Below are 25827 nucleotides of genomic sequence, written 5' to 3' on the forward strand. Positions count from 1 at the left end.
GTGTATTAGTTTTTTGTTGTTGTATTTTGTATTTGTATGTATACCCATAAAGAATAATTAGCTGTTATATATTAATTTGGCAGGTCCTCTGTTTGTGGCTGACTCAGATAGGCACTGTAGAAAGTCAGTGTGTCTGATTCTGGGGCTGCATAGTCTTTGCGTCTCTTAGCTGCACTGACAAAATCTTTGTCTTTGAGGTGGTGAGCAGTTCAATGATGTTGGTCCTTTAAGTAATCCAGATGGTACAAGCAGAGATTTTTCTTCTTGATGCACGTGTAAAATTAGAACTAACGCCACTGAGCAGTGCTGTCAAATCTCATTCCTTTCCCAATGAAATGCTAAAATACACAGGCATTCTTTTCTGTGATTTTGTTTTCTAATAAAAAGCATCAATTTAACCATGTTTGAAAATTAGCAATTCAGTCTTGGTACTTCACAAATTATATACACACACGCACAGTGCGTTCAGGAAGTATTTAGACCCCTTCATTTCTTTCACATTTTATGTTGCAGCCTTATGCTAAAAGGCTTTTAAAAAAAATTAAAAAATTCACATCAATCTACACTCCATACCCCATAATGACAATGATTTTGTTTTTTATAACTTTGCAAATTTATAAAAAAAAAAAAACTGAAATAACATTGACATAAATATTCAGACCTTTTGCTATGACACTTGAAATTAAGCTCTGTTGCATCCCATTTCTCTGGAACAACATTTAGATGTTTCTACACTATGATTGGTCCACCTGTGGCAAATTCAATTGATTGGACATGATTTGGAAAGGCACACACCTGTCTTAACAGCTAAAAAAGCATATCAGAGCAAAAACTAAGCCATGAATTTAAACCAAGCCATATTTCAGTTTTTTTTTTTTAAATATGCAAAATTATTAAATATCTGTTTTTTTCTATGTCATTATGGGGTATGGAGTGTAGATTGATGAATAAATAAATAATTGAAAGCATATTAGCATAAGGCTGCAACATAACAAAATGACAGTCTCTTTCTGTCCATGTTAGAGTCAGTTGTGTCTTTGAAGTGTACACCTTTGTATGAAATCCTCAGTTTTGTTGCTGTTTCAAGCATTGTATAGCCTTCATTCCTCAAAACAATGATTGACTGAATAGTTTCTAGAGAAAGTACATTTTCTTTGCCATATTTGACCTAATATTGACCTTAAGACATGCCATACTGTGGCAACTCAAAGACAATGTTAAGCTTCATTTAACAAACCAAATAGCATTCAACTGTGTTTGATATAATGGCAAGTGATTTTCTAGTACCAAATTAGCAATTTAACATGATTACTCAAGGATAAGGTGTTGGAGTGATGGCTGCTGGAAATGAGGTCTAGATTTGATCAAACATTACTTTTTCCAAATAGTGATGGTGCTGTTTTTTTACATCAGTAATGACCTGACTATATTTTTTGTGATCAGTTGAATGCCACTTTGGTGAATTAAAGTATCAATTTCTTTCTGAAACAGCAAAATCTGTACATTATTCCAAACTTTTGGCTGCCAATGTATATTGCGGAATAGCTCTAAAAAATATGAAGTGTAAATGCAGAGATGCATGCTCTCTACTTTGCTATGCTAGGACAACATTTCAGCATTACAGTATATTTTTTAAGGAATATTCTGGGTTCAATACAAGTTAAGCTCAATTAACAGTATTTGTGACTGTTGATTTCCACCAAAAAAATTATTGCTTTAAAATAAAAAGAAATCAAGAAATCAGTGTTGAGGCACTTAAAATAGAAGTTAATGGGGCAAGTACATAAATGCCAAAATACACATGGTTTCAGAAGTATAGTCAAAGGATGTAAACATTATAAATTATAACATTATTTCAGTGAAAATAAAATTAACCATATTTTAAGCATATCTGTGTAAACCAGGTCATCCAATGTTACAATTTGGTTTATAATCCCGGTATTGGATATAACTTTACACAGATAAGGTTAGTAAGTAATTTTATCACGCTACATTTTTTTAATAGTATTTTAGTGTTTAATGACATGCACCATTCAATTCCATTATAATGGCTCCACTATAAACGAGGGATGAGTAGAATACATTTTTGTGGTAATCAATATTATGCCACAAATGCTGTTGGTTGGCCTTAAAGGTGCTCTATGTGAGACTGACAACAAGAAGAGTTGTCTGCCCCAGACTCGAAGCTCATGCGGGTTCCCAGAATGAGGACACACAATGGAAAAATTTGCCTACTCAGAATCTGTTTTAAATAATTTCTGTTTAAGCTGTTTCCATCTTTCAAAGACATCTCCAACATTTATCCTTGTTTTACTATGCCTCTGGTCATGGTGGTTTTTGGATGGATGGTGAGGCTTATTAGGTTGGATGGAATCTGTTATTTCTGATCCAGTTCGTTTGGTGGCTTCCATGGCTGCAGCACGCAGTGTTGTTTGTCTGTAAACTTGTTCAAATCTGGCAACTCAGCAGTGTCAAAATACTATTGGTTATTGGGCGGGATCACACATGCCAAAACATAAACAGAAATTCCGGCCTGGATTAGAAACTTCAAAGATCTAAAGGAGAAAAGTCTTAACCTTTGGCCCACACAGGTCAGTTTCTGAACTACAGGCAATGTTTTTATTCTGCTCATCTTTATCTTTAAGTAATGTTTCCACCTCAGTTGGATCCACCATCACACTCTCAGGTCTCAGATCACCCAGGTCATTTGGCTTTTCTGAATTTCCATTAGCCTTTTAAGGCTCCTCAACAGGTGCTGTACTGGATTCATTATTCACCTCAACTGTCTCTCAAGCCCCCTCTGGTGCCTCTAACTTCTTTTTTAAGAACAGGCAGTTGCATATGGCCAGCACTAGTGCAGACATTACAACCTCACTCCCAGCCAGCAGGAAGACAAGCATGTAATTCTTAGTGGAGTCCAAGAGATGCCCTAGATATGACAGACAATTTTGGACAAAAAAGACTCTCAATAGATGATTGTGTGAAAGAACAATGCTTTTATTATTTTGACATTTTTTCCCCTTTAAAAAAAGGTTTTACTCCTAAAGGAATGAATAGTAATATTGAAACACATGTATAAAATCATGACCTCTCACATGAGATGAGAACTCTAGTCATATCAGTAACCTTAAAAAAGCTGTTTAATTCTACATGTGTCAGGGGCACCCTCAATCGACTTTGTCTCCTAAGTCCACAAGAGGTTGCAACAAATAAATATAAACAGAACAGTACATGTTATATAGTTTATTGCTAACTGATCACAAAGTACATACCATGCTGTAAAAAAAAATCCCATTTTAAACTTAACTGCATAAAATTATAAAATCTAAATATTTAGCAAGTTCAAATTCTCACATAGTAAATAGTAAAATGAGGAAAGAAACGCTTCAAAAGGTAGTTCTACGTTAACTTAGTGATGCACGTTTTAATGGTTCCACCACTGTAGTCCTCATGCTTTCAAATATTGGCAGCACATAGGTGTTTTTCATTAATCACAGCTGTGTGTATATATGGTATTAAGATTAATTCCCAGATAGAAGATGTATTCGCCTGAATTCAGTTGTAAAGTGACATGTTTGTGGTCACAACATGTCTCTGAGCCAAGGGACTTTTCAAACAGGACACTAGATGTAGCGCAACAGAATGTGGGGATCTCGAGACAACATTTTAAAATGGAACTCATATTGAACTTATTGAAAACTTATTGAAAAATTGAACTTATATGTGATTCTGAATTCTGTTTTCAAATAGGTTTCCCCAACACTCCTACTTCCTTTCATTGGTTGGACAACCAGATAGTCCCGCCCAAACTCGTTCAATTGGTAAAGCTGATGATGCTGTGTCGGGCTGATCGGGATGCTCACACAGAAAGACCAATGTATGGATATCCATGGATAGCCCCTCAGTGTTTACACTTTTCGAGGGATTTAAGTTACTTTTAACTGTATTTGTCTGTATATAAAGCTTGGGAAAAGTGAAGTTATATTAACATTGAAATTACACACATCACATTCAACACACGCTGACCCTTTTGTAACTTCTGAATAATGACATTGTGGTTTTGAGTGACATTGTAAAAAATTTATTTTGAGTAATTGTTAGAGATCATACATTACCTGTGCCACAAAGCATTGCCAAAAGGATGGAGGATATCCAGGCTATGTCACTGTTGCTCACCCCAAACTCTCTAACTAGCTCTTTGAAGAACACACTAACTGCCTTTGGAAAGGCGTAGGAGAAACCTGTGATGACGAAGCAACCAAAGAGCACAGCCCAACCCCAGCCTTAATCAGGGGTCTTTACTGCACTACAGCCATCATCCAGTTCCACTCCCCCCATGAGGCTCTGCTGCTTTCCTTTGCTGTGGAAAGATGAGCTACACATCATGTTCTCATGGGGATAAGTTGTCAAATATACAGTATGTCAATAATAACGACTGCCATGGGAACATATTCATAAAAGTTATTATCATATGCTGTTGTATGTGAATTGGTTATAAATTGTTTCAGTATGTAACTCAATCATAATGACTTCAGGACTCTTATACCAAAGATCCCTCTTAGTTACATGCTCAGATAATGCTCTCTAGTTGGAGGCCTATACCTGCAGCTGTAAGAAGTGGATTCTTCAATTAAAGGAATATTCCAGGTTTAGTACAATTAAGCATAATCAACAGCATTTGTGGCATAATGTTGATTGCAACAAAAATTAATTTAGAAGCACCCCTCCTTTTCTTAAAAAAAAAAAGAAAAAATCTGGGTTACAGTGAGGCATTTACAATGGAAGTGAATGGGGTACAATCCATAAACATTAAAATACTCACGGTTACAAAAGTATAGCCCGAAGTTGTAAACAATATGCATGTTATCATGATTTTAGTGTGAAGAAAAATCACTTACTAACCTTTTCTGTGTAAAATAATAGCCAATTTTACAACTTTGTTGCCATGACATTGTAATGCTGTAAACCCTGTAATCCCAGTAAACTACGATATAAACAACTTTACAGGTCAAATAATAAAAAAGTTTGAAGAGAAGAATTAAGCGCTTTTATTAGATTATAAAATTCACATTTCTGTCTTTAAACCCTAACAAAATTGGCCCAATGGTAAAAACAATGCCCCAAACTCTTGACCGAAATCTTTCGGGAAATGTTTTATTTATTTTGGATTTGTTTTGTCACAACATAGTCAGAACATTCCCATTGTTCCATTTCTGTTATTCCACATTTTTGATGATGTTACTGTTATTCTAAAATGTGATGAAAAAATATATAATAAAGAATGAATAAGTGACCCCAAAGTTTTGAACTGCAGTGTGTGTGTGTATATATATATATATATATATATATATATTTTTATTTATATTATTATTTTATTTTATATTTTTTTTGTATTTTGTTTTGTTGACATTTTTGTAAATATTTGATTATATCTTTTCATGTGACAACACTGAAGAAATGACACTTTGCTACAATGTAATGTAGGGAGTGTACAGCTTGTATAACAGTGTAAATATGCTGTCCCCTCAACAAACATCCATTAATGTCTAAACCGCTGGCAACAAAAGTGAGTACACCCCTAAGTGAAAATGTCCAAATTGGGCCCAAAGTGTCAATATTTTGTGGCCACCATTATTTTCCAGCACTGCTTTAACCCTCTTGGGCATGGAGTTCACCAGAGCTTCACAGGTTGCCACTGGAGTCCTCTTCCACTCCTCCATGACAACATCACAGAGCTGGTGGATGTTAGAGACCTTGTGCTCCTCCACCTTCCGTTTGAGGATGCCCCACAGATGCTCAATAGGGTTTAGGTCTGGAGACATGCTTGGCCAGTCATCACCTTCACCCTCAGCTTCTTTAGCAAGGCAGTCTTGGAGGTGTGTTTGCGTTCGTTATCATGCTGGAATACTGCCCTGCAGCCCAGTCTCCGAAGGGAGGGGATCATGCTCTGCTTCAGTATGTCACAGTACATGTTGGCATTCATGGTTCCCTCAATGAACTGTAGCTCCCTAGTGGCGGCAGCACTCATGCAGCCCCTGACCATGACACTCCCACCACCATGCTTGACTGTAGGCAAGACACACTTGTCTTTGTACTCCTCAACTGGTTTCCGACACACGCTTGACACCATCTGAACCAAATATGTTTATCTTGGTCTCATCAGACCACAGGACATGGTTCCAGTAATCCATGTCCTTACTCTGCTTGTCTTCAGCAAACTGTTTGCAGGCTTTCTTGTGGATCATCTTTAGAAGAGGCTTCCTTCTGGGACGACAGCCATGCAGACCAATTTGATGCAGTGTGCGGTGTATGGTCTGAGCACTGACAGGTTGACCCCCCACCCCTTAAACCTCTGCAGCAATGCTGGTATAGCACTCATACGTCTATTTCCCAAAGACAACCTCTGGATATGACGCTGAGCATGTGCACTCAACTTCTTTGGTCAACCATGGCGAGGCCTGTTCTGAGTGGATCCTGTCCTTAAACAGGATCCACTGGTCTTGGCCACCATGCTGCAGCTAAGTGTCTGGGTCTTGGCAATCTTCTTACAGCCTAGGCCATCTTTATGTAGAGCAACAATTCTTTTTTTCAGATCCTCAGGGAGTTCTTTGCCATGTGGTGCCATGTTGGACTTCCAGTGACCAGTATGAGGGAGTGTGAGAGCAATGACACCAAATTTAACACACCTGCTCCCCATTCACACCTGACACCTTGTAACACTAACGAGTCACAAGACACCGGGGAGGGAAAATGGCTAATTTGGACATTTTCACTAGGGGTGTACTCACTTTTGTTGCCAGCGGTTTAGACATTAATGGCTGTTATGGAGTTATTTTGAGGGGACAGCAAATTTACACTGTTATACAAGCTGTACACTCCCTACATTACATTGCAGCAAAGTGTCATTTATCCTGTGTTGTCACAAAGATATAATCAAATATTTACAAAAATGTGAGGGGTGTACTCACTTTTGTGAGATACTGTATTTGTGTGTGTGTGTGTGTGTGTGTGTGTGTGTGTGTGTGTGTGTGTGTGTGTGTGTGTGTGTGTGTGCTTGTATGTGACCACAGGGATGTTTGTTTAGGGTCAGGGTGGGGTTGGTGATTGGGGAGGGGTAATAGTGGGGGTTAAATGTTGATTCACTGTACTGTATATATGTTTTGTTTTTCTTTGTTATCTATTACTAATAAATAAAAAATGTTAATTGGAAAAAAAGTGCTATGGATTTCATTTTATTAAGGAGAATTATTTTACCTTCATGAAAGCATTTTATTCTTTATCATATAAAATATAAACTGTCTCATATGTTGACTTAACTTACATTAACATTCTCAAGATTTCTTTATAAATTTCATTCGACATAAATTTTCAGATTCATGAATGTTTTCGTATTTTCAAAACGTTAGTCGGTACAAACAAAATGTACACCTGTTCCCAACCATGTGTAAATCGTGCTTAAGACATTCAAATGTGTTGTTTTCTTTCAGAAAAACTGCCATGACCACATTTTGATAGAAATCAAATTAAATAAGAAATGAAAAATATATATATATATATTAAATGATTCAAATTAACTTTAAAAAAATAACATAAATTATGAAGAAAAAAAAGCTTTTATTTAGAAACATTCTTTTGCTGCCATTGGCGTTACTAGACCCCTTTTCACAGGGCATCAGCTCCCCTAAAATTAAAGGAATAGTTCACCCAAAAATGAAAGATTGCTGGTAATTTACTCACCCTCAGGCCATCCATGGATGTATCTGAGTTTCTTTCTTCATCAAAACAGAATTTAAGATTGTTAGGATTTCATTTCAGGCCTCCTCCTTTAAACAATGCAAGTAAATGTACTCCATTTATTTGATGGTCCAAAATGCATATTTAGGGTTCAAGAAAAATTTGAATTTTTATTTTTGGGTGAACTGTTCTTTTAAAAGCCATGAACAAAATGACACAATTTGAAACAAATATGGCCTAGGCTACATTAAATATGGGTTCACTTGCTATACGGATAAACAAGGTTTGCAGCAAATACAAATTGTTTAGTGAATTATTGGCTTTACATTTTACATTTACACATTTGGCAGACACTTTTATCCAAAGCAACGTGCACTTAATACAGGGACAATCCACCGGAGCAACCTGGAGTTAAGTGCCTTGCTCAAGGACACAATGGTGGTGGCTGTGGGGCTCGAACCAGGGACCTTCTGATTGAGAGTTATGTGGTTTAGACCATTACACCACCACCACTCCACTTTAGCGTTTAAAACTGTTTAATTTATTATTACAATCATAAATAAATGTATTTTTGCTCACTTTTGTATGATGCAAAAATTTGGTAATGTGTCGGGTCGCCACTTGAACCAGTCCAATGTAAAATCTGCATTCTGCAGAGAACTGCAGGTCTAGATAGAATATATTTGCACATTATATTAACATAATACAATTAAAAGAACACTCAGTTAAATTTTACACCATTAAAAATGTATTACTCCTAATGAGATGAATTGTAATTTTGAAAGATATGTATAAAATCATGAGCACTCACTCACATGAGATGAAGAATTTTAAGGTCACATGTCCAGCCGAATACAACTGGCCTAATCTCAGTAACCGCGCTGTTATTATACACTTTCACTCTTGGATTAAATAAATGGGAACTTTACATCCCAATTTAAGTGAGAACTTATGTTATTTTCATTGAAAGTAGCTTATTTCATTAGACACACAATAAACAAGACAACAGTACAACTGATGAGTCTCAGAATTATATTTGAATAAATGTTTCTTGTGAAGGTTTCATGCTATTAATTTATAAGCACATGAACAGCTTGTTTATTCTGTAAATCACATATGTCCACATGAAACTGAATGAAACAAGCACTGCATGAGTGTACAGTATCCCTTGGAGATGGCCCTCTTAAGCTTCACTATGTTCCTATGCAGACTTAATTGTGGTGGTATCATGTGAAAAGTCCCCAGTTTCCAGGCAGATAAAAATGCATTGAACCTCTGCTGAATTAGAGAGGTGTTAAAAATATATCACTTTCTACATCTTGTGCTTTTTGTCTCCTTCATTCAGGATGACACCAAACAAATCCATTTGTTTTGTTTAGAATGATGGTTTATTTATTTATTTGAGCCACAATGATTCTGGTTCTCTCTTCTTTCAGAGCTCATGTGGGCCTGCAGTCTGAATTGAGCACTTCTAAAAGAGTGGAGAGGTTTGTGTATACTAGAAGTCTATGGAAGTTTTTCCCATTTACACAGTCTGAGCCTCAAAAGTTATAAACATCCATTTCCTTATAATCCCTGAGCCCAATTCTTTTTTGTCAAAAAAAAAAAATACATAAAGCTAATACATCCGTTATTATTACCAATCTAATATATAGATTACCACTGTAACACATTCAATATACAGTACATTTCAATGTTTCCGTTCTCTGTAGTGTGTTTAATTGGCATCCTAAACATACTCAAACAGGGCAAGTTGTACATATATTAACTTGTTTCTGGAGGAGAATGTGTTGAGTCATTGCTATCATTTGACATGCCTTTATTTCTGTTGTTTTCTTAAATTTGTATGCTTCCATTAAAGGCTGTTGAGCTTATTCAGGCTTGTGGTTCACTGAAATGCCATTATAAATTTTTAGACATATTTATTCAGAAAATATTAATATTTAAATTGTGTTGGAATATACCTATATAGTTAACAACATACAGTATTGACCAGTGTTTCAAAGTTTGCTCAAGCTTGAAAACTCTGTTGTGTTTCGTGGCTGCTACCGTAGATTCGTTGGGCACAATGTATAGGCAACATGGCCCATATTAGATCTGTTTGGCATCCATAAAGAGTAGTGGGCTGTGTGTTTGTAATTAAATGATTGTGCCATATACCACATCACGGATAAATCCACTGATGCCCTCCAGGGTGATTTTAAAGGGCAGTCGGGTTCTTACCACAAAGGCTCAGAAAGAACTGCAATGTTCTGCAATGAAAAGATCCAAGCGTCCACTGTCGAAATCATAAATAGACCTTTCTGGCTAGAGATTCGGCACCAAAATCGAAATAAAGGTGATGCTGAAATAAAGTTGTATCCCTTGTAAAACTGGACTAATGGACAATAGATACCTAATCTGTCTACCTTACCTTGGCACCAAGAGTTACACACCAAGAAGAACTTTTAATTTTACATGTTGATTATCAATGAAAGACATCCTCATATTGAGGAGCAGTGTCAGATATTAACTTTTACATTAAAAGTGCTATATTTGGAGTAATATTACACCATGCGAGATGTGTGCACGGCGAGCTCAGCGCACTTTGCTAGTTTTAATACTTTTTATGTCATAAACAGGTGAGATTCTACACACCTTGATCCTTAACTGTTCTAGGAAGACAATATGTTAAAGAATTCAAAATTCTTGGGCTCTGGAGACATTAAAAGACGCTTACGTGCTCAAGCTGAAGCCAATTTGGCCAGAGAAGTGAGGGAAATTCAGTGAGAATTGTTGAAAATATCGGCAATGCTGATGAAGGTCATTGCTGACTTGGAGGCAGGGTTGGACTGGGAAGAGAAATCGGCATGGGATTTTATATAGCAACTAGCCCAAAATTTGCGGGCATTTTCTGTGTATCATAACGCCATTTTGTGGTACGTTCTGCATAACACGGTGGCTTAATTTAGCTTATCGCTGCCCATTCGGCCCATTTCGCAAGTCGACCCACCAGAATGCTCAGTTCACCCGCTGGCCAGTCCGCATCTGATCGGCCCCAAAGTGCGTCGGCCCACCGGGAAAATACCCAGTATGCCAGATTGCCAGTCCAGCCCTGCTGACCACCTGAACTGTGTAGGTGGAGATGGAGGAAAGCTGGTTCAATCTGAATGCTCAGGAGATCCAGCCTCAGTACCTCTCTGAGACAATAGAGAAAGGGGGCTGGCTGAAAACTCGTGGCTGTTCAGAGGAGGCTTGGATCGGAGGCAACTCTCTGATGGTGGAGGGCAGGTTTCCATCTGGACTCCCTGAAATCTGTGCAAGGTATGGTGGTTTACTGGATGTCAGATTAACTTGTACCAAAACATGTCACCAACACTTAATTTGTGTGCCTTTTTAGGATATTTTCTCTCCATGTTCCTTTGACTGCCAGAACTTTTGTATCTTTTGTCTACAAGCCACCTGTGGGGGTGAAGGTGTCACTGGGGCTCAAAGCCATAGATGCTCCTCTTTGCACTTTTGATGGGACAGAGGACATACCATGTGAGTAATCGCTCTGGCTTTGTTCAACAGAAAGTATTTGGGTATCAGACTCAAATCTGTTTACTTTTTTGTAGTCTAGCAAGAAAAGAGCAAGAAAACACTTTAAATCCAAATTACAAATACAATCCAAACTACATCCATATGTGGTTTGAAATATAAAATATAAAACTTATATTTTTGGAACCAGATTGAAAGTAGTTTTTATTCATTTGTATGTTAGGTAGAGGTCGACTGATGTGGGATTTTGCCAATATAGATAAATAAGGTGTTGGAAGAAAGCCGCCAACCGATTAATGGTCCGATTAAACTGATATACATTGAAGGTGTCAAATAATGTTCAACATTATAATTGTTCAAGAGTCTAAACCGAATAAAATCCCAATAACCCCCAAAAGACAAAATAATGCAGGACTTTTAACTGTAAATAAGCTGGAAATTCTCTGTAACATTTAATTTGAAATGTCAGTGCTCAGACAAACAGATAAGGGAAACAAATATACACTTTGCCTTTTTTTCTTTTCTCTGAGAACGGCATCAGTCAAAATTAGTGATGTCGCAATACTGGTTTCGGAATCGGTCTGATTCCGTGCTAATGTACTTGTACTCGTCCTCGTAAAAATGCTCCAAATACTATAAACCAATACCATCTAACGTATGAATGTCATTATGTAAACATTTAGCTCACACATTTAAATCACGTCATGTCCTACTCTGATAATTAAACCACAAAAGCTACAATTTAATTAGATAAACACACAGCATGTGCTGCATGCTTGTGGAGCAGGTGTTGTGCCAATGCTGGCTGCTAAAACCTTTTAGAGCTCCTTGGGTCATACATGGAAAACACCATCATTAATATTGTGCACTCTGTTTATAGCAGAGGACAGCGAGCAGAGCATTTATTCACTTTGTAGCATGCAGCACATACAGACTACATATTTATGTAATTAAGTAGCAGCCTTTTGCAGTTTAATGGGTCATGTTGCAATTTTTTTTCCTGGAAGTGAAAAGCTACTGACAAAACAACACGGAAACATACCAAAATAAAAGCTCAGTTTAAATTGAAAAAAGTATGACAGAAACATATCACCACTGTAAAGTTATGGAACATTTACTGTAATACTACTACTACTACTACTACTACTACTACTAATAATAATAATAAATACATTTTAATTGTATTATATTTAAGCAATATCTCACATCTGTGATGCTCCGTTATGCAGCACTTTATTTGACCAAAAATAACTCAAATGTAGTTCTTTGAATTATGCTGTGAGGTTCTGTAGAAAAGCACTTAATTTTATAAAAATAACTCGATATTATGTCAAAAATGTATAGTTTTATTTGTATTTGATTAAAGTTTTAATAAATTAATTTTTGTTTTAAAATTAAAATAAACTGTTGAAATGGAATTCAGAAAAATAAAACAATAAAGGTATTGGTATCGGCGAGTAATGAAAAGGAAGTAATGGTACTCAAAGTCATTCTCAAAAAAATGGTATTGGGACATCCCGTGTCAAAAATTATTCTTTCCTCGCATAGAGAACGCATATGACAATCACTATGAAATGAATAGAGAAAGATTGAATAACATTATGTTTAGACACTGCTATAGCAAGCAATGTATAGACTGGATATTGACTTTATCTGTACAAATGGATATTGACTACATTATCTGTACTTCAGTGTGGACGACGCTTTACAGACCCTGTCTAGAGCTTAACATGAAGTACAGGGAAGTATAAAAGCACATTCAATGTAATACAAACACTTGTGTGCTTAGCTACCAGTGTCTTTCCAGAAGCGTTAACATATGATAACCAGCGGGTTGAGCAGTTTGAACAGAGTTGTGGCCAGTGGGCTTTAGATGGCTGGACTACCTGGTGAGAGTCCACAAAACACTTGTAATAATACCAAACATCTGAAATACATTCTCAACCTCAGATTTCTAATCAAACTCAATGTGGTTTCATGCACAGATTTTTCCTGTAGTAAATAATTGGCTGCGCGTATGTGAGAAGTGCGTATTCGTGTATCTTGTGATGAAGGAGATGAAGATGTCCCTTTCAGCTGCAGGATTGGAGAGATAATGGAGGGACAGACATGTACATAACCTGGGGCTAATTGGCAGTAGGGCTGGGCAATATAGTGGAAAAATTATATCTCCAATATTAATATTTTTCAGCCTTTTGATGATATTCGATATAAATATACTGTATCACAATATTTGTGTATTTGGTCTGAAATAGCTTAAAAGGGGGATTTCATTTTTTCATTTCAAGCAAACAGCTATTTAATTGATGTTTTGCTACATATTTGTTTCACAAAAAAAGTCTAATATATGAAAGAAATAGACTTCAATTAACATTTTTGTGTGATTATGAAATGTATTGCTTTTAAATGAAAAATGCTTTTGATTTCCCTTTTTCGAGATGCAAGACACTTAAAGGCCAAATTAAAAAGGATTCAAATTCTAAGCATTAAAAGCATTGTTTTTCATAATGGTGCTTTATTTTATATCAGTGGCAAAATCATTGTGAATATTCAATATATCTCACAGTCCTAAATGGCAGCATATATAAACTCAGCAGTTACTGAATTGTCATTTCCTGATATTTTTTTTCAACAGTTGCTGGATGCAGAGTCTTCAACCCCCTCTTGAGTCTGTTCAAGGCATCTGCGTAAATGATGTTGTGTGGCAGACGGGTGCTTTGAAGGGAGATGGACAAACATTGAAGGTCCTCTTGAACGCTACCTTTTGGTAATATCCTACCCAGCTGGTCCGCCATTTCCAGATACACTGGAGGCATCTCTGGGGTGCTGACCCTGACATGCAGATCTTACTCCAGCCTGTACCGTGTGAGCTGGTCACCAGAGAGGGATTCACAGTCCCTAAGTTCCATTGGGGCCAAAGGACACTCAGCTATAGTGAGAGCTCCACAGAAAACCTATGAATACTAAACACTATTGCTCACAAGCCTAAAATCTCTCCATTTCAATACAAAAGAATGAGTTGGTGTTTAAAGGAATAGTTCACTCAGAAATTAAAGTTCTGTAATTTACTTACCCTTATGTCACTGAACAGCCTTAAAAAGTCTTTACAGAGTTTAATTACCACAATGCAAGTGAACAGTGACTACAAGCCTTCGAAGACTTTTAAAAATGCAACATTTTTGTTGCACTCACACCAAAAAAGTAAATCAAATGGGTTTGGAGTGACATAAGGATGTAAATATTGACAGACTTGTCATTTTTGTTTGAACTGTCCCTTTTAAACATGTTTTGAATTATTTATGATTCAGTATTTTAAAATGTACTTAAGTATATTCTGCAACCTACGTGAATGCAGAATTCCTTAAATGCTGTAAGGATTAGTAGATATGTGTGATTTTGAGACATTATTCCCTCAAATGTTGAAAAAACATGTTAGTTATTTTTAATAACTTTCAGCATTAACATATCTGTGGGTAATTTCACTTCATTTTAATATAAAGATTTTTATATTTTATTTTATCACTGTACAATACTCATCCATTAACAGTAGTAAATGCTTTCGTATATATTTACTGTCCATTTCCACATTGCGAATCAATGTATTCATCCAAAACCTGAATAGCATTGCTTTCAGAGGCTTCATATGGAGTCAGGATGAAAATAAGGTGCATTTCAAACTGTTCTGACACCAGTGCAGACAGACAGCACACTGGAGGTGAAGTCATTCACTAAATAGGGAGCAAAACTCCTAAAATCCGACCAGAAGTTCAATATCAGGCTACAGATGATGTTTGGACAACTCAACATGTTTGGCAGACATGGGACAGTGGTAATCGGTACATAAATTCAGAATTTATAATGTATAATTTTAACATGGTTGGCAGTGATTGGATGATGCTGGCCACTACTTTGAAGAAGAATGATTTATTCCAGAAAATCAGCTGTAATGTCTTTAACGTCTCAAAAACATAAAAAACCAAGACTCCTGGACACATAATAAACTTCAAACTTTCTTTCACTTGGTGACATTCAAAATTTCACAACTTAGTCCCGCTATCAAAATAAATGGACATAAATTTAGGAAAACTGGTTAGAAAATTATTTTATTTGCTTGTTTATCAGGTACTACTAGTTACAAATCAAAAAAGGAAATGGAAAATGCACACAGCAGTCATGCTCAGGTCACAGGAGGTTAAAGGTTTAGTTTTTGTCATTGTCATTTACTTAACCTCATGTTGTTCCAAACGTGTATGACATTCTTTTTTTCTGTAGATCACATAGTGAAGTCACCATTCACTATAATTGTATTGGATAAAGATGCAATGAAAGTGAATGGTGACTGAAGCTGACATACTGCTTAAATCTCCTTTTTTGTTGCATGGAAGGAAATAAAATTCAACAATTCAGACTGTATAAAAATGACTTTATTGTCTGCACACATTCAAATCTTAAAATTGTGTAAGACAGCATAGTCATTAAAAGCATTAATTACATAAAGATCTGTACTCAAAGTTTAAAAACAAGATTTTGGTGAATTTGTTGAGTGTTGATTGTCTAAAAATGGATAAGCTAATCCACTGGTGAAATCTGATTCATTACTCTTGCTGAGTCACCATCTTCAACATCCTTAGAGCCATTGGCCCCTGGTCAGATGGGATCTATCAAGACATAATGGATAGAGATGTTCACATTAAAATGTCAAAACTGAAAATAAATACTAAGGAAATTATTTTCCACTGACTGTTAAAGATAAACCAGTATGTTCAATGACAACATTTGTTCTCAAGTACAAAAAAGTGGGAAATATTTACTACCATATGTCCAGCTTTGAGGATCCAGTAGAAGGCAAAGTTCTTGTAGGTCTTATAGAAGGCTCCAGTTTGGCTCTCTGTTTGTGGGTCCTCCAGAGCTGTCCATTTTATCTTGTTAAAGGACTGGAGTCCATCCCATTTTAGCTGTTTCACCCACTGTTCCTGACCTGCCCCCACACACCCACAGATACAATCAGTTGTCACAGCAGTGCAGAGACATTATGCAGAGATCTTCCAATAATGATGGTCCTCCTACATATCAAATCTCTGTTAACAGATTTGTCAGATGGAGCTTACAGGCCAAAAGTTAGAATAAAGTTTGTCATCTATTCTGTAAGCTTTACTCATGGATGGCACATGGCAGTCCTCACCCACTGTGTCCACAATGAGATCCAGCTGGCCATTGTACACTGTGACATTGACTCCTGCAGCCAGAAGCTCATCCACAATGTTCACCACAGGCTTCATGAAATCTCCTGCCATGCTGGAAAATACATCCTCAGATTGGCCTGATGAAATAGTAGAGCAAATGTCTTAAAAGTGTAAGAATGGGAAAGTTAGGACTAGTACGCTAATGTATACTGTGCACAGACACGGATGACCTACTACGTATTTTTATTTGTTTTGCTAAAATGTGATTTGCTAAAATGGGATAAAATATCCCACAATGATGAATGAACTGGAAGCAATCTCAACCATTTAATATTTTATTTTTGACTCCATATTTTATTTATTTATACAAAACATTTAATAAAAAAAAAGCAAAATAACTAAATTTTGTACATAACTGGATGCCATGTACTTAATTAAACATGAAAAGTAATGAGGTCATGTGATAATGCAGCACACTGTTTGAAACATTTCTTGCAAAAAAATAAAATAAAAAGGCAGTATGCTGGTATTCCATTCTGAACCATAGGAAGTGTTTTGAAATCTGCACACACAAAAAACCTTTATAACTCATAAAATGTTCTAATTACCTCCCCATGTGACATTCTTTGGAATTACCCCAAGCTTCTCTCTTATTGGCCCGTTCATCAACTCTGAAAGGGACTGACGGTGCAAAGGACGAATGTGACGTCGTTTCAGTGAAGCTGAAAAACAGGAAAATAAAATACCAATAACATTTGGGTAACTGATAGAAATATGTGAACAGAAAAACTATGACATATAACTTATATACTATAAGTTTTAATTGTGAATGCTGAGTTCCTTACAGAGAAATCCATCTGTGGTTTGATCTGAACTTATCTTTACCATGTCATCAGAGTTTTGAGCGAGGATGTTATAAAAATTCACTCCATTTGTGTTCTGTAACAAAACACAAATAACTGAATGAAGCACATGACATGTTCATCAACCTAAATCCTTTGCTTAATCATATAGAATGAAACAATGCATTTTAAGAATCAGGATTCCCACACCTTTTGACCAAACATTTGTTATTCAGTTATTCGTGATTACTATGAGTCTTTTCTTTAAAAAAGACAAAAACAAAAATTCTTTTTAGAAGCATTGCACTAACAAACAGCAATATCTAGCCAATAAAATACTTTAAAGCTGAGCATAACTAGACAAATTTCTATTAAAACTAGCCATTTCCATGACTTTTTTCAAGACTTATTCAGATTTTATACATTTCTTAAACTTTTTTCAGGTGTGGAAATCATCATTTTTAATTCTCTAATATATCAAGGGTTTATGTGCCTCTATCAGCTCCCTAGCTCCCTATGTCGTGAATTAGTATATTGTGGACACGAATTCGGGCACTGGTTAGGGTACTGATCCACTGAACATTGGGACACTTATGACTCAATCACCTGCGACACGATAATGAGCTCATGCATTCAAAGCTGATATTAATCAGCAGCATCTCTGTATAACTGACACTACAGTTCATTTTCATTGAAGATATGCAGAGAAGAATGTGAATCACAAAAAACACAAGAAGAAGAATGTGAAAGTGACTTGTTTCTCATCCACACCTCTCACATCACCTCTGAAGATATTGATTTAACCACTTGAGTCTAATGGATTACTTTTATGCTGACTTTTGTGATTTATTTATTTTTAAACATTGGCACCCATTTACTTGCATTGTATGGACTAAAAGAGCTGGGAAATTCTTCTACAAATCTTCATTTGTGTTCTGCAGAAGAAAGGAAATCATACACATCTGGGCATAAGGGTGAGTAAATGATGAGAGAATTTTCATTTTTGGGTGAACTATTCCTTTAAGGGCTCTTGTCTGATCTGGATGAATTTGTCAATAAAAATATAGGTTTGGAAACCTTTCTAGTAATTATTACGGTGAAAACGTGAGCACGAGCGGGCAAGAGAGAGATGGCATTTTCCTGCTTCATCCACTCCTGCAGTGTTTTATTTTATGCTGAATGTTTAAAATGACTACTTGACAAATCACTACTTGATTAAAATAACATAATATTATTAGAGAGGCAAAACATAAAGACACATTTTAAAATGTACCCTTTAATTATATTATACACACACCTCACTGTGCACACGCAGAAAAGCTGTCCGTTCGTGCTCCAGTTGTCAGTCACGTGAACAGCTGAGCAAAAGGCATTTACACTTAATGTGGATGTTTACATGGATTTATACAGTTAATCAGCCTGTATCTGTTTCCAGTACCCCCGCAAGGGCGCGGGGTAAATGCGTAAATAATGCTCATGACATGTGGGACGCGCGGGACAATGCACACTGATATACTATTCTTAGAAACTATAGAAACTATAATTTTTTCACTGTGCAGAGTGAAGAGTGTTTCACTTTGAAGAGTTTGATGCTGCAGCAGTGATGGATTTGACTTGAGTGACAGTTTGTGTCAGCGCGTGCAGCTGTGTGAACTTCTGCTGTTGCAAAAGTCCCATTCAATAATCTCTCAATAAATTACACATTAGCTCAAATTAAACCAAGTAATGTAATGACAGGAACACCGCACATTGTAACAAAGTACAAGTAAATTTTTTCATTCAAAATTTACTTGAGAGATAAATGTACCCACTTTTAAACCTACTCTAAAAGTAATTTCCCCCAAAAAAGTTACTTACATAAATGTAACGGAGTAAATTTTGTGCATTACTACCCACCTCTGCAGATAAATGACACAAATAAAGAAATACAAATATATAGGAATGTATTTTAAATCCTCTTTTAACAACTTAAATATTTAAAAGATTGTTTCACTTTTATGGTAATTATGAATGAAAGACATTACAAACAACATCTCTTTTAAAGAGAAAATAAGGCTTGTACATCATAATTTTACACTTGTGCTCATCATCTAATGAAATTATAATGGTTCCGGTAAGGAAACATAGTGAGCAATGCTGCACCCTGGTTTTTATGGTGCATTGTGGGATTTTCTTTTAGGGAGCGAACTTTTCAGGCACTGGAACGATTTTGCGATTGAGACAGCCCTAAAAGTGGCTGACTCCTTGATCAGTGCTGACTACTGTACTTGGGAGCTGATTGAGATGCACCCCATGACTGTGGGAACCACGAGGAACGAACATCACTTGACCCTGCTGTATTTTTAAATATAAACTTAATTGTCCCTGCACCACTGACCTGTTCCACCACACTCTCTGTGATAGACCACATCTCAGTAGCTTTTTGGTACTGGCCCTGATCCAGAGCTTGCTGCACTCCCTTTGCTGCATTGTACACCTCCTCCAGCCCATTGTCATCCAACAGAGACTATACACCACAACACAGAGACAATCGTAAGTCAAGGACAACAGACAATAAACTGGTTCGGTACAGTGAATGGCTGAAAAGGAACATTTCACAGCCAAGCCAGAACTGTTGGATCAATATCAAACAACACCATGCACCAAACAAAATGCCATGATTAAATCATTACTATAGTAGTTTGATTTGATCATGCTTAATGCAATTAATTAATCCCCGTAAAGAAGAAATAGGGTCGTTCATGGTATATTACTCACTGTGCTGTAAAGATAAGGACCCCAGGTCATGACTGAATCTGCAGACAAAGAATAAGTAGTTAAGAGTCGTTGAGTGCTGTATGGTAATGTATTATATGGGCAAGGACTATGGAGTGTATAACAGGATTCGTACAGATGCTTCAAAGTTAAATTCAAGGACTTCTCAAGCAAATTCTTATTTGTTTTCAAGGACTATGCTCGAGATGTCATTAAAACAAATAATTTTTGTTAATTTTAAATAAATATTTTAACCATGAATTTTATTTATTTGTTATAAAACACCACTTATTACAAGTACAACAATGAACATCTTTAACTGCATATTCTCACAGTAACAATTCTTGGTTCATTCATGACAATATTGATGTGCAATTGTAGTGTGCTCCTTAAAACAAACTTTGCTTTCCAACAAAAGTGAATAACTGTAAACAGTAGTCCATATGACTCATGTTTTCTAAAGTCACACAACAGATTTATGTGAGGAACAGACTGAAATTGCAAATGGGTCATTCTAAAAAGAAAAAAAAAGAAAAAAGAAATGTAAAACATCATTACATACATTTTTATTCATAAAGGAAAACTTGGCTGTTGTTCTTTATTGTATTATTTAATTTTGTTTCATGAATGAAGCAAGTTAACACTAATGAGGGTTCAATGGGGTACACCACCAAATATTTTTGTGTGAATTAATAACTTTTTAACATGCTGGGAAAAAATCCCTATATGCATATTTAAGCAGCCTCTGAACTTTAACCGTAAACATTATTTTCCACTACTTTTTGTATTAAAATTTTGTAATTAAATAAAAGTTACAACATTTATAACAGCAATGCCAAGGGACAAACATTCTTTTTAGTTAATATTAATTTTGTTTAGCTTTTTTGCACACTTGTTCGACCTTGCACTAATGCTTTTATTTATAAAAGTACAAAATAAATACACAAATATCTTTACATGTCATAGATGTGGTGTACCAGATGAAGAGGACAAGGATTTTTTGTTGTCAGAAATAACCTTTTTTATGAGACACAAAGATTTCTTTACAGAAGAGGATACAAGACGACTCACATAACTGAATCCTCCATTGAAATCATTCAAAATCTTATATAATGTATTCACTCTGGAGAGTAATTTTTTATTAAAACTGATTAAATTAAATCTGCCACAGCAGATCTATAATAGTATAGCATCTATAAAATATATACATTTTAATTCCTCCAGTAACACTGTGATTGGCCCATTCTGTACAGTGCTGCCAAAAGTAATAGGTACCACGTGACAGCGCCGTCTATGCGCTTCAGCAGTTGTCTAGTGGTCTGTCGTTGTGTTTTTCCAAAAATAGATAAATACATTTCATTTATTAAATGATTTAAGCAACGTATTTTAAGATTTTCTATAATTCAAGAACTTTTTAAGCACCTCTTAATAAAAATATGCTATATGGTAATAATGCTATTTTCAAGGGTTTTCCAGGACTTGAATGTGAAAAAAGACAAATTAAAGCACTTCAAGCACCTTGTACAAACCCTGGTATAAGGAGGACTATAATTTTACATAAATTAAAAATACTGTAAAATGAGAACTTGAACATGCATCATGATTGGTAATAGGCGTTGTAAATTAGATTTCTTTTAAAAGTCTTAAGGTATCACACATCTCTAACTGTGCACAACCAGACTGAATATCACAAGCTTTTACATACCTATAGGAGAGATCCAGGAGTCTCCCAATGCCACCCCAGCAAAGTTACATTTGATTGAAGCTGCTTGAATTGCCTAAAGAGAGAGGAAATTGACATGCAATATAGATTAACATTAACTTGAGCAGTGCTTAGTAAATGCATAATAAAGAAAAACTAGACAGGTAATATTTGTCAAGACAAACTTTGATGTTGTCTTGACAAAGCCTTGTTTGAAAGTTTAAATTTGTTTTAAAGTTTTCAGTTTGATGGTTATACAAACATTATACATACAGTAAGATGAGACTCAGACACACAGTCAGATAAACCATTAGACAGACATACAGAAAGACAGACAGATAGCAACTTAAATAAGATTAAAGCCCTTTTTGGGTTAATGTTTGTATGTTTGTTACATTCAAATTTTATGTTTGAATTAACAAGCATTCTGTTGGCCCATTCGAACATTCCGTCAGTGGGATTTTGATCGTCTGCTCTGCAAAAACTGTAAGTCCAGTCAGTTAGAGAAGACAAGGCGCACTATTACAGAACAGTCTTAATGTCTGTGCCAAGTTTGGTGGATGTAGCTTGAAAGCTCTAGGAGGGCATAAAGTGTCAGAAATCTTGGTCTTGGTTTAGGGATTTTGAAGAAAAGAAGAGTCTGTAGAATAAGAGTCTGTTGGTTTTGTCAAGCCAATATAACTAGTAAAAACTGATTTAGAAATCTAAACTGATGCCAAAGTCAAAATTAACTTTTGAGGAAGTACTCTTTTGACTCATGCGGTTACTCTTTCAGATCAGCAGAGCACACAACTTTTAATAGTTTTATGGATTCCTTGTGCAGTTTTCTACAAAACTCCTTTCAGATGATGTATAAGGTGAAAGAGAAGAGAAAAAACATTACCTTTGTGAGCTCAAGAGAAATAGCTGCTGCCATTTTGCCTCCGTATGACTCAGAAAAAATATAGAATGGAATACTCTGTTGGAGAGGAAAAGTCTGTTAAGGTGCTACGAAGACAAATAATAAAGCTATGAGCAAATTATTTCTGCTAAATTACTTACCTGAAACTCTGTTTTTAGAGAGAAAAAGTTCTTGAGGAGGACCATCATGTCTGTTGCCACCATTGCAACGTCCTTGGTGAGGGCATCTTCAGTGTCCGTGTAACTGTAGCCGGTACCCACTGGGTTATCGACGAATAGCACACTGGATGCATGCACCTAAACAGATACAGAAATGACTATTTTCTGGAAAATAATCACTAAGTCTTTTTAAAATACTGCACACAGCTTATATTTAAAAACATTGGTTGTTAAATATTTTGGACAGATATTCCCAGAAATTACCTCATAATCAATGTGGTAGATATGAGAGTGAAGTAAATATATATTAATTCAAATACCCAAGAGGTTTCTCTCGGCTTCAGGTCTCTATCCAGTGGCCCAATTTCCTCAAAGTTGCCAAAACCACAGCTAGATCCACCGGGACCTCCCTGAAATAACAATAAGCACGATCATCATGATCAAATGTATTTAGTGAGACTATGTAAGACTGGGTCTCAAAATCAAGTGACCTTTGTGTGCATCATAGGTGCATTAAAACTATCTTCACTATAAAATGACTATGAGAAACTACACTTTTATATACACATATCTACTGTATAATATATATATATATAAAATAGGCCTACTAGTAGATATAGTGGCAGATAGAACAGACCACACTTTTAAGAGGGGTGACAAACCTGCAGCCACATAACTAGAGGTAGTTCTTTATAACTGGCACTGGAACTGTTGGCGTAATACAGCCACCAGAACATGTGAGCTCCCTGACGGACATCCACGTATCCCCATGATTCTTTGGCTTGAACTGGAACACAACTACCTGTTGTATGACAATAGGAACAAATAAATTAGGCCTAAAAGAATATTCTGGTTTCAATACAAGTTAAACTCAATCACCAACATTTGTGGCATAATGTTGATTACCACATAAATAAATGTCAACTTGTCCCTCTTCTTTAACAAAAACAATAAAAAATCTGGGTTACAATGAGGCACTTACAATGGAAGTTAATGGGGCCAGTCCGCAAACATTAAAATATTCACTTTTCCGAAAGTTTAGCCACAAGATGTAAACAATGCATATTCAAATAATTTAAGTTTAATAAAATTGCTTACTCGTGTAAAGTTATAACCAATTTTACAACTTCGTTGCCATGGTGACATATTGTTGACATGGTGCAATAAAAGAACTTACATTATGTTTATGTTAAAAGTTGTGTATTACTTGAGCTGTAAAGTTAATTTTAGGGTTTAACTGTTAACTGTACACAGATAAACCCTAAAATTAACTTTACAGCTCAAGTAATACACAACTTTTAACAGAAACATAATGCAAGTTCTTTTATAAAATTATAAGCTTCACATTTGCGCCTTAAAACTCAGCTCAAATTGGCCCCATTTACTTCTATTGCAAGTGTTTCACTGTAACCTCCATTTGTTTTTTTAACGACGTACGAATCTACTATTTTTTTGTTGTAACATTATGCCACAAATGCAAAATAAGCCTCAAATAATCTTAACTTGTATTGAACCCGGAATATTCCTTTAAAAATTCACTTTGTTTTCATTCGTGCTTGTTTTTTGTTGTTGTTGTTGTTGTTGTTGTTTTTACAAAACAACATAATTGCAAACGAAGCAGATATTTCGTTTGAGGCGTTCATTGCGCGAGATGAGCTCTGTTACCACTTGATACTAATGTAACCACAGCCATCATTTTAGCTTTCGCTTTTCCTATTAAATTACAAATTATTTTAAATTCTCAGCTTATCTCGCAATTACCTCTCCTGTAAGACCACAGTGGCTGTAAAGAACTACAAAGCAACTGAGCCAAAACATGTACATAATAATTAACCTCTACATTTCAAAAGTACAGTTTCCAGCACATTACTCTCATACCTTCATAAAAGCACTCAGCAAACAGCAGCGCAACAACCAGCATGCCAATCCACGACCGCGCCATTATTATTGTTCTCAAGCTCGCTCAATCAGGCTGGCACATTGGCTGTGTTTGGACCCAACTGTATACCAATCCTTTGAGCTAGACGATGTGAGGTGAGGTTTATGTGCAGTATCATATGACTTCAATAGACTCAGTCAGCTGACGACACGTGACAGAACAAGGAAATATGACGTCAATTTGTAGGCGAACACGGAAAATAATTTGTTCTGTCGTTCATTTATTTCTCTTTGTATTGATTGATCTTGTATAAAGAAATAATAATACGAAATGTGTTCCCTTGTTAATTTTCTATGGGTTTTTAGAATAGGGACTATATCAATACTAGTAAAATAACATTTGTTAGATGGATGGCCTGAGGGAAAAAACTGTTCCTGTGTCTGACGGTTCTGGTATTCAGAGCTCTGAAGCCCCGGCCAGAAGGCAACAGTTCAAAATGGAAGTGGGCAGGGTGAGTGGGGACCAGAGTGATTTTACCAGCCTTTTTCCTCACTCTGGAAGTCTATAGTTCTTGAAGGGGGGTCAACATGAGTGTCAGCATTATGGAATCTTCAAGTCTGGGGCAGACAACAGCAATATTTTTAATTTGGACCGCAGTACCCATTTCAAACGCTTGTTGTCAATCTTAAATATAGCACCTTTAACCACAAACCTTTTATTTTCCCTGGACATAAACTGCAGCTATTCTCTTCTAGACCAATAGAGGGCAGCAGAGTATGAAATAGTGCGACTGAGCCCCCAGTTTATAACAGTGAGCGCCTCCGTCTTCATTGAACCATCAAATTTACCTTTAAGGTATGATTCACCCTCTCTGTCCTTCTGTGGTGGAATATGCTTCCAATCTCCACCGGATCTGCTGAGACCAAACTCAACCTTCAAGAAACAGCAGAAGACAGACCTCCTCCATGAGCCCTTGATTAATGCATAACGAAATAAAGGCACTTCCTAACAAAAGAAAGATAAACAAAACACTCTTATTTCCTCTACATTTCTGCAGTTTCTGATGTTCTCTGGTTTGCTTTTGAAACTGGATTTTGTAAAACTTCAAATATGGTTTGCTCCTGTAAAATAAATTGCTTGTGTTTCTCCTCAATG

At 36.1% G+C, this 25827-nt stretch overlaps 1 protein-coding gene and 1 pseudogene across 1 annotated transcript; both read right to left on the reverse strand.

The window, feature by feature from the left end:
- The window catches only part of LOC127648118 (monocarboxylate transporter 4-like), a 153833-nt pseudogene extending 149495 nt beyond the window's left edge, over positions 1-4338 (reverse strand).
- An 11321-nt stretch (positions 4339-15659) lies between these two features.
- On the reverse strand, positions 15660-24855 carry LOC127647899 (retinoid-inducible serine carboxypeptidase-like). Its single transcript, XM_052132420.1, has 13 exons — positions 24672-24855; positions 23456-23595; positions 23114-23203; positions 22776-22931; positions 22618-22692; positions 21738-21810; positions 20036-20073; positions 19656-19784; positions 17282-17375; positions 17045-17158; positions 16436-16573; positions 16068-16231; positions 15660-15911 (listed from the first exon to the last, which is right to left on the reverse strand). The coding sequence occupies exons 1-13, from the start codon at positions 24733-24735 to the stop codon at positions 15849-15851; spliced, it is 1338 nt and encodes a 445-aa protein (XP_051988380.1). The 5' UTR covers positions 24736-24855; the 3' UTR covers positions 15660-15848.
- Positions 24856-25827: the final 972 nt, after the last annotated feature.

The sequence above is a fragment of the Xyrauchen texanus genome, chromosome 8 (assembly GCF_025860055.1).
Source record: "Xyrauchen texanus isolate HMW12.3.18 chromosome 8, RBS_HiC_50CHRs, whole genome shotgun sequence".
NCBI classification, from domain to species: domain Eukaryota; kingdom Metazoa; phylum Chordata; class Actinopteri; order Cypriniformes; family Catostomidae; genus Xyrauchen; species Xyrauchen texanus.

What these genes read in the sequence shown, in the direction of transcription:
- LOC127647899 (XM_052132420.1), bottom strand. Translation starts at nt 24,735, where the DNA reads ATGGCGCGGTCGTGGATTGGCATGCTGGTTGTTGCGCTGCTGTTTGCT. An exon ending in AAAGAATGTCACATGGGGAG is followed by an intron (nt 16,574 to 17,044) that starts GTAATTAGAACA and finishes CTATTTCATCAG; the next exon opens with GCCAATCTGAGGATGTATTT. An exon ending in TCCTCAAAGCTGGACATATG is followed by an intron (nt 15,912 to 16,067) that starts GTAGTAAATATT and finishes ATGTCTTGATAG; the next exon opens with ATCCCATCTGACCAGGGGCC.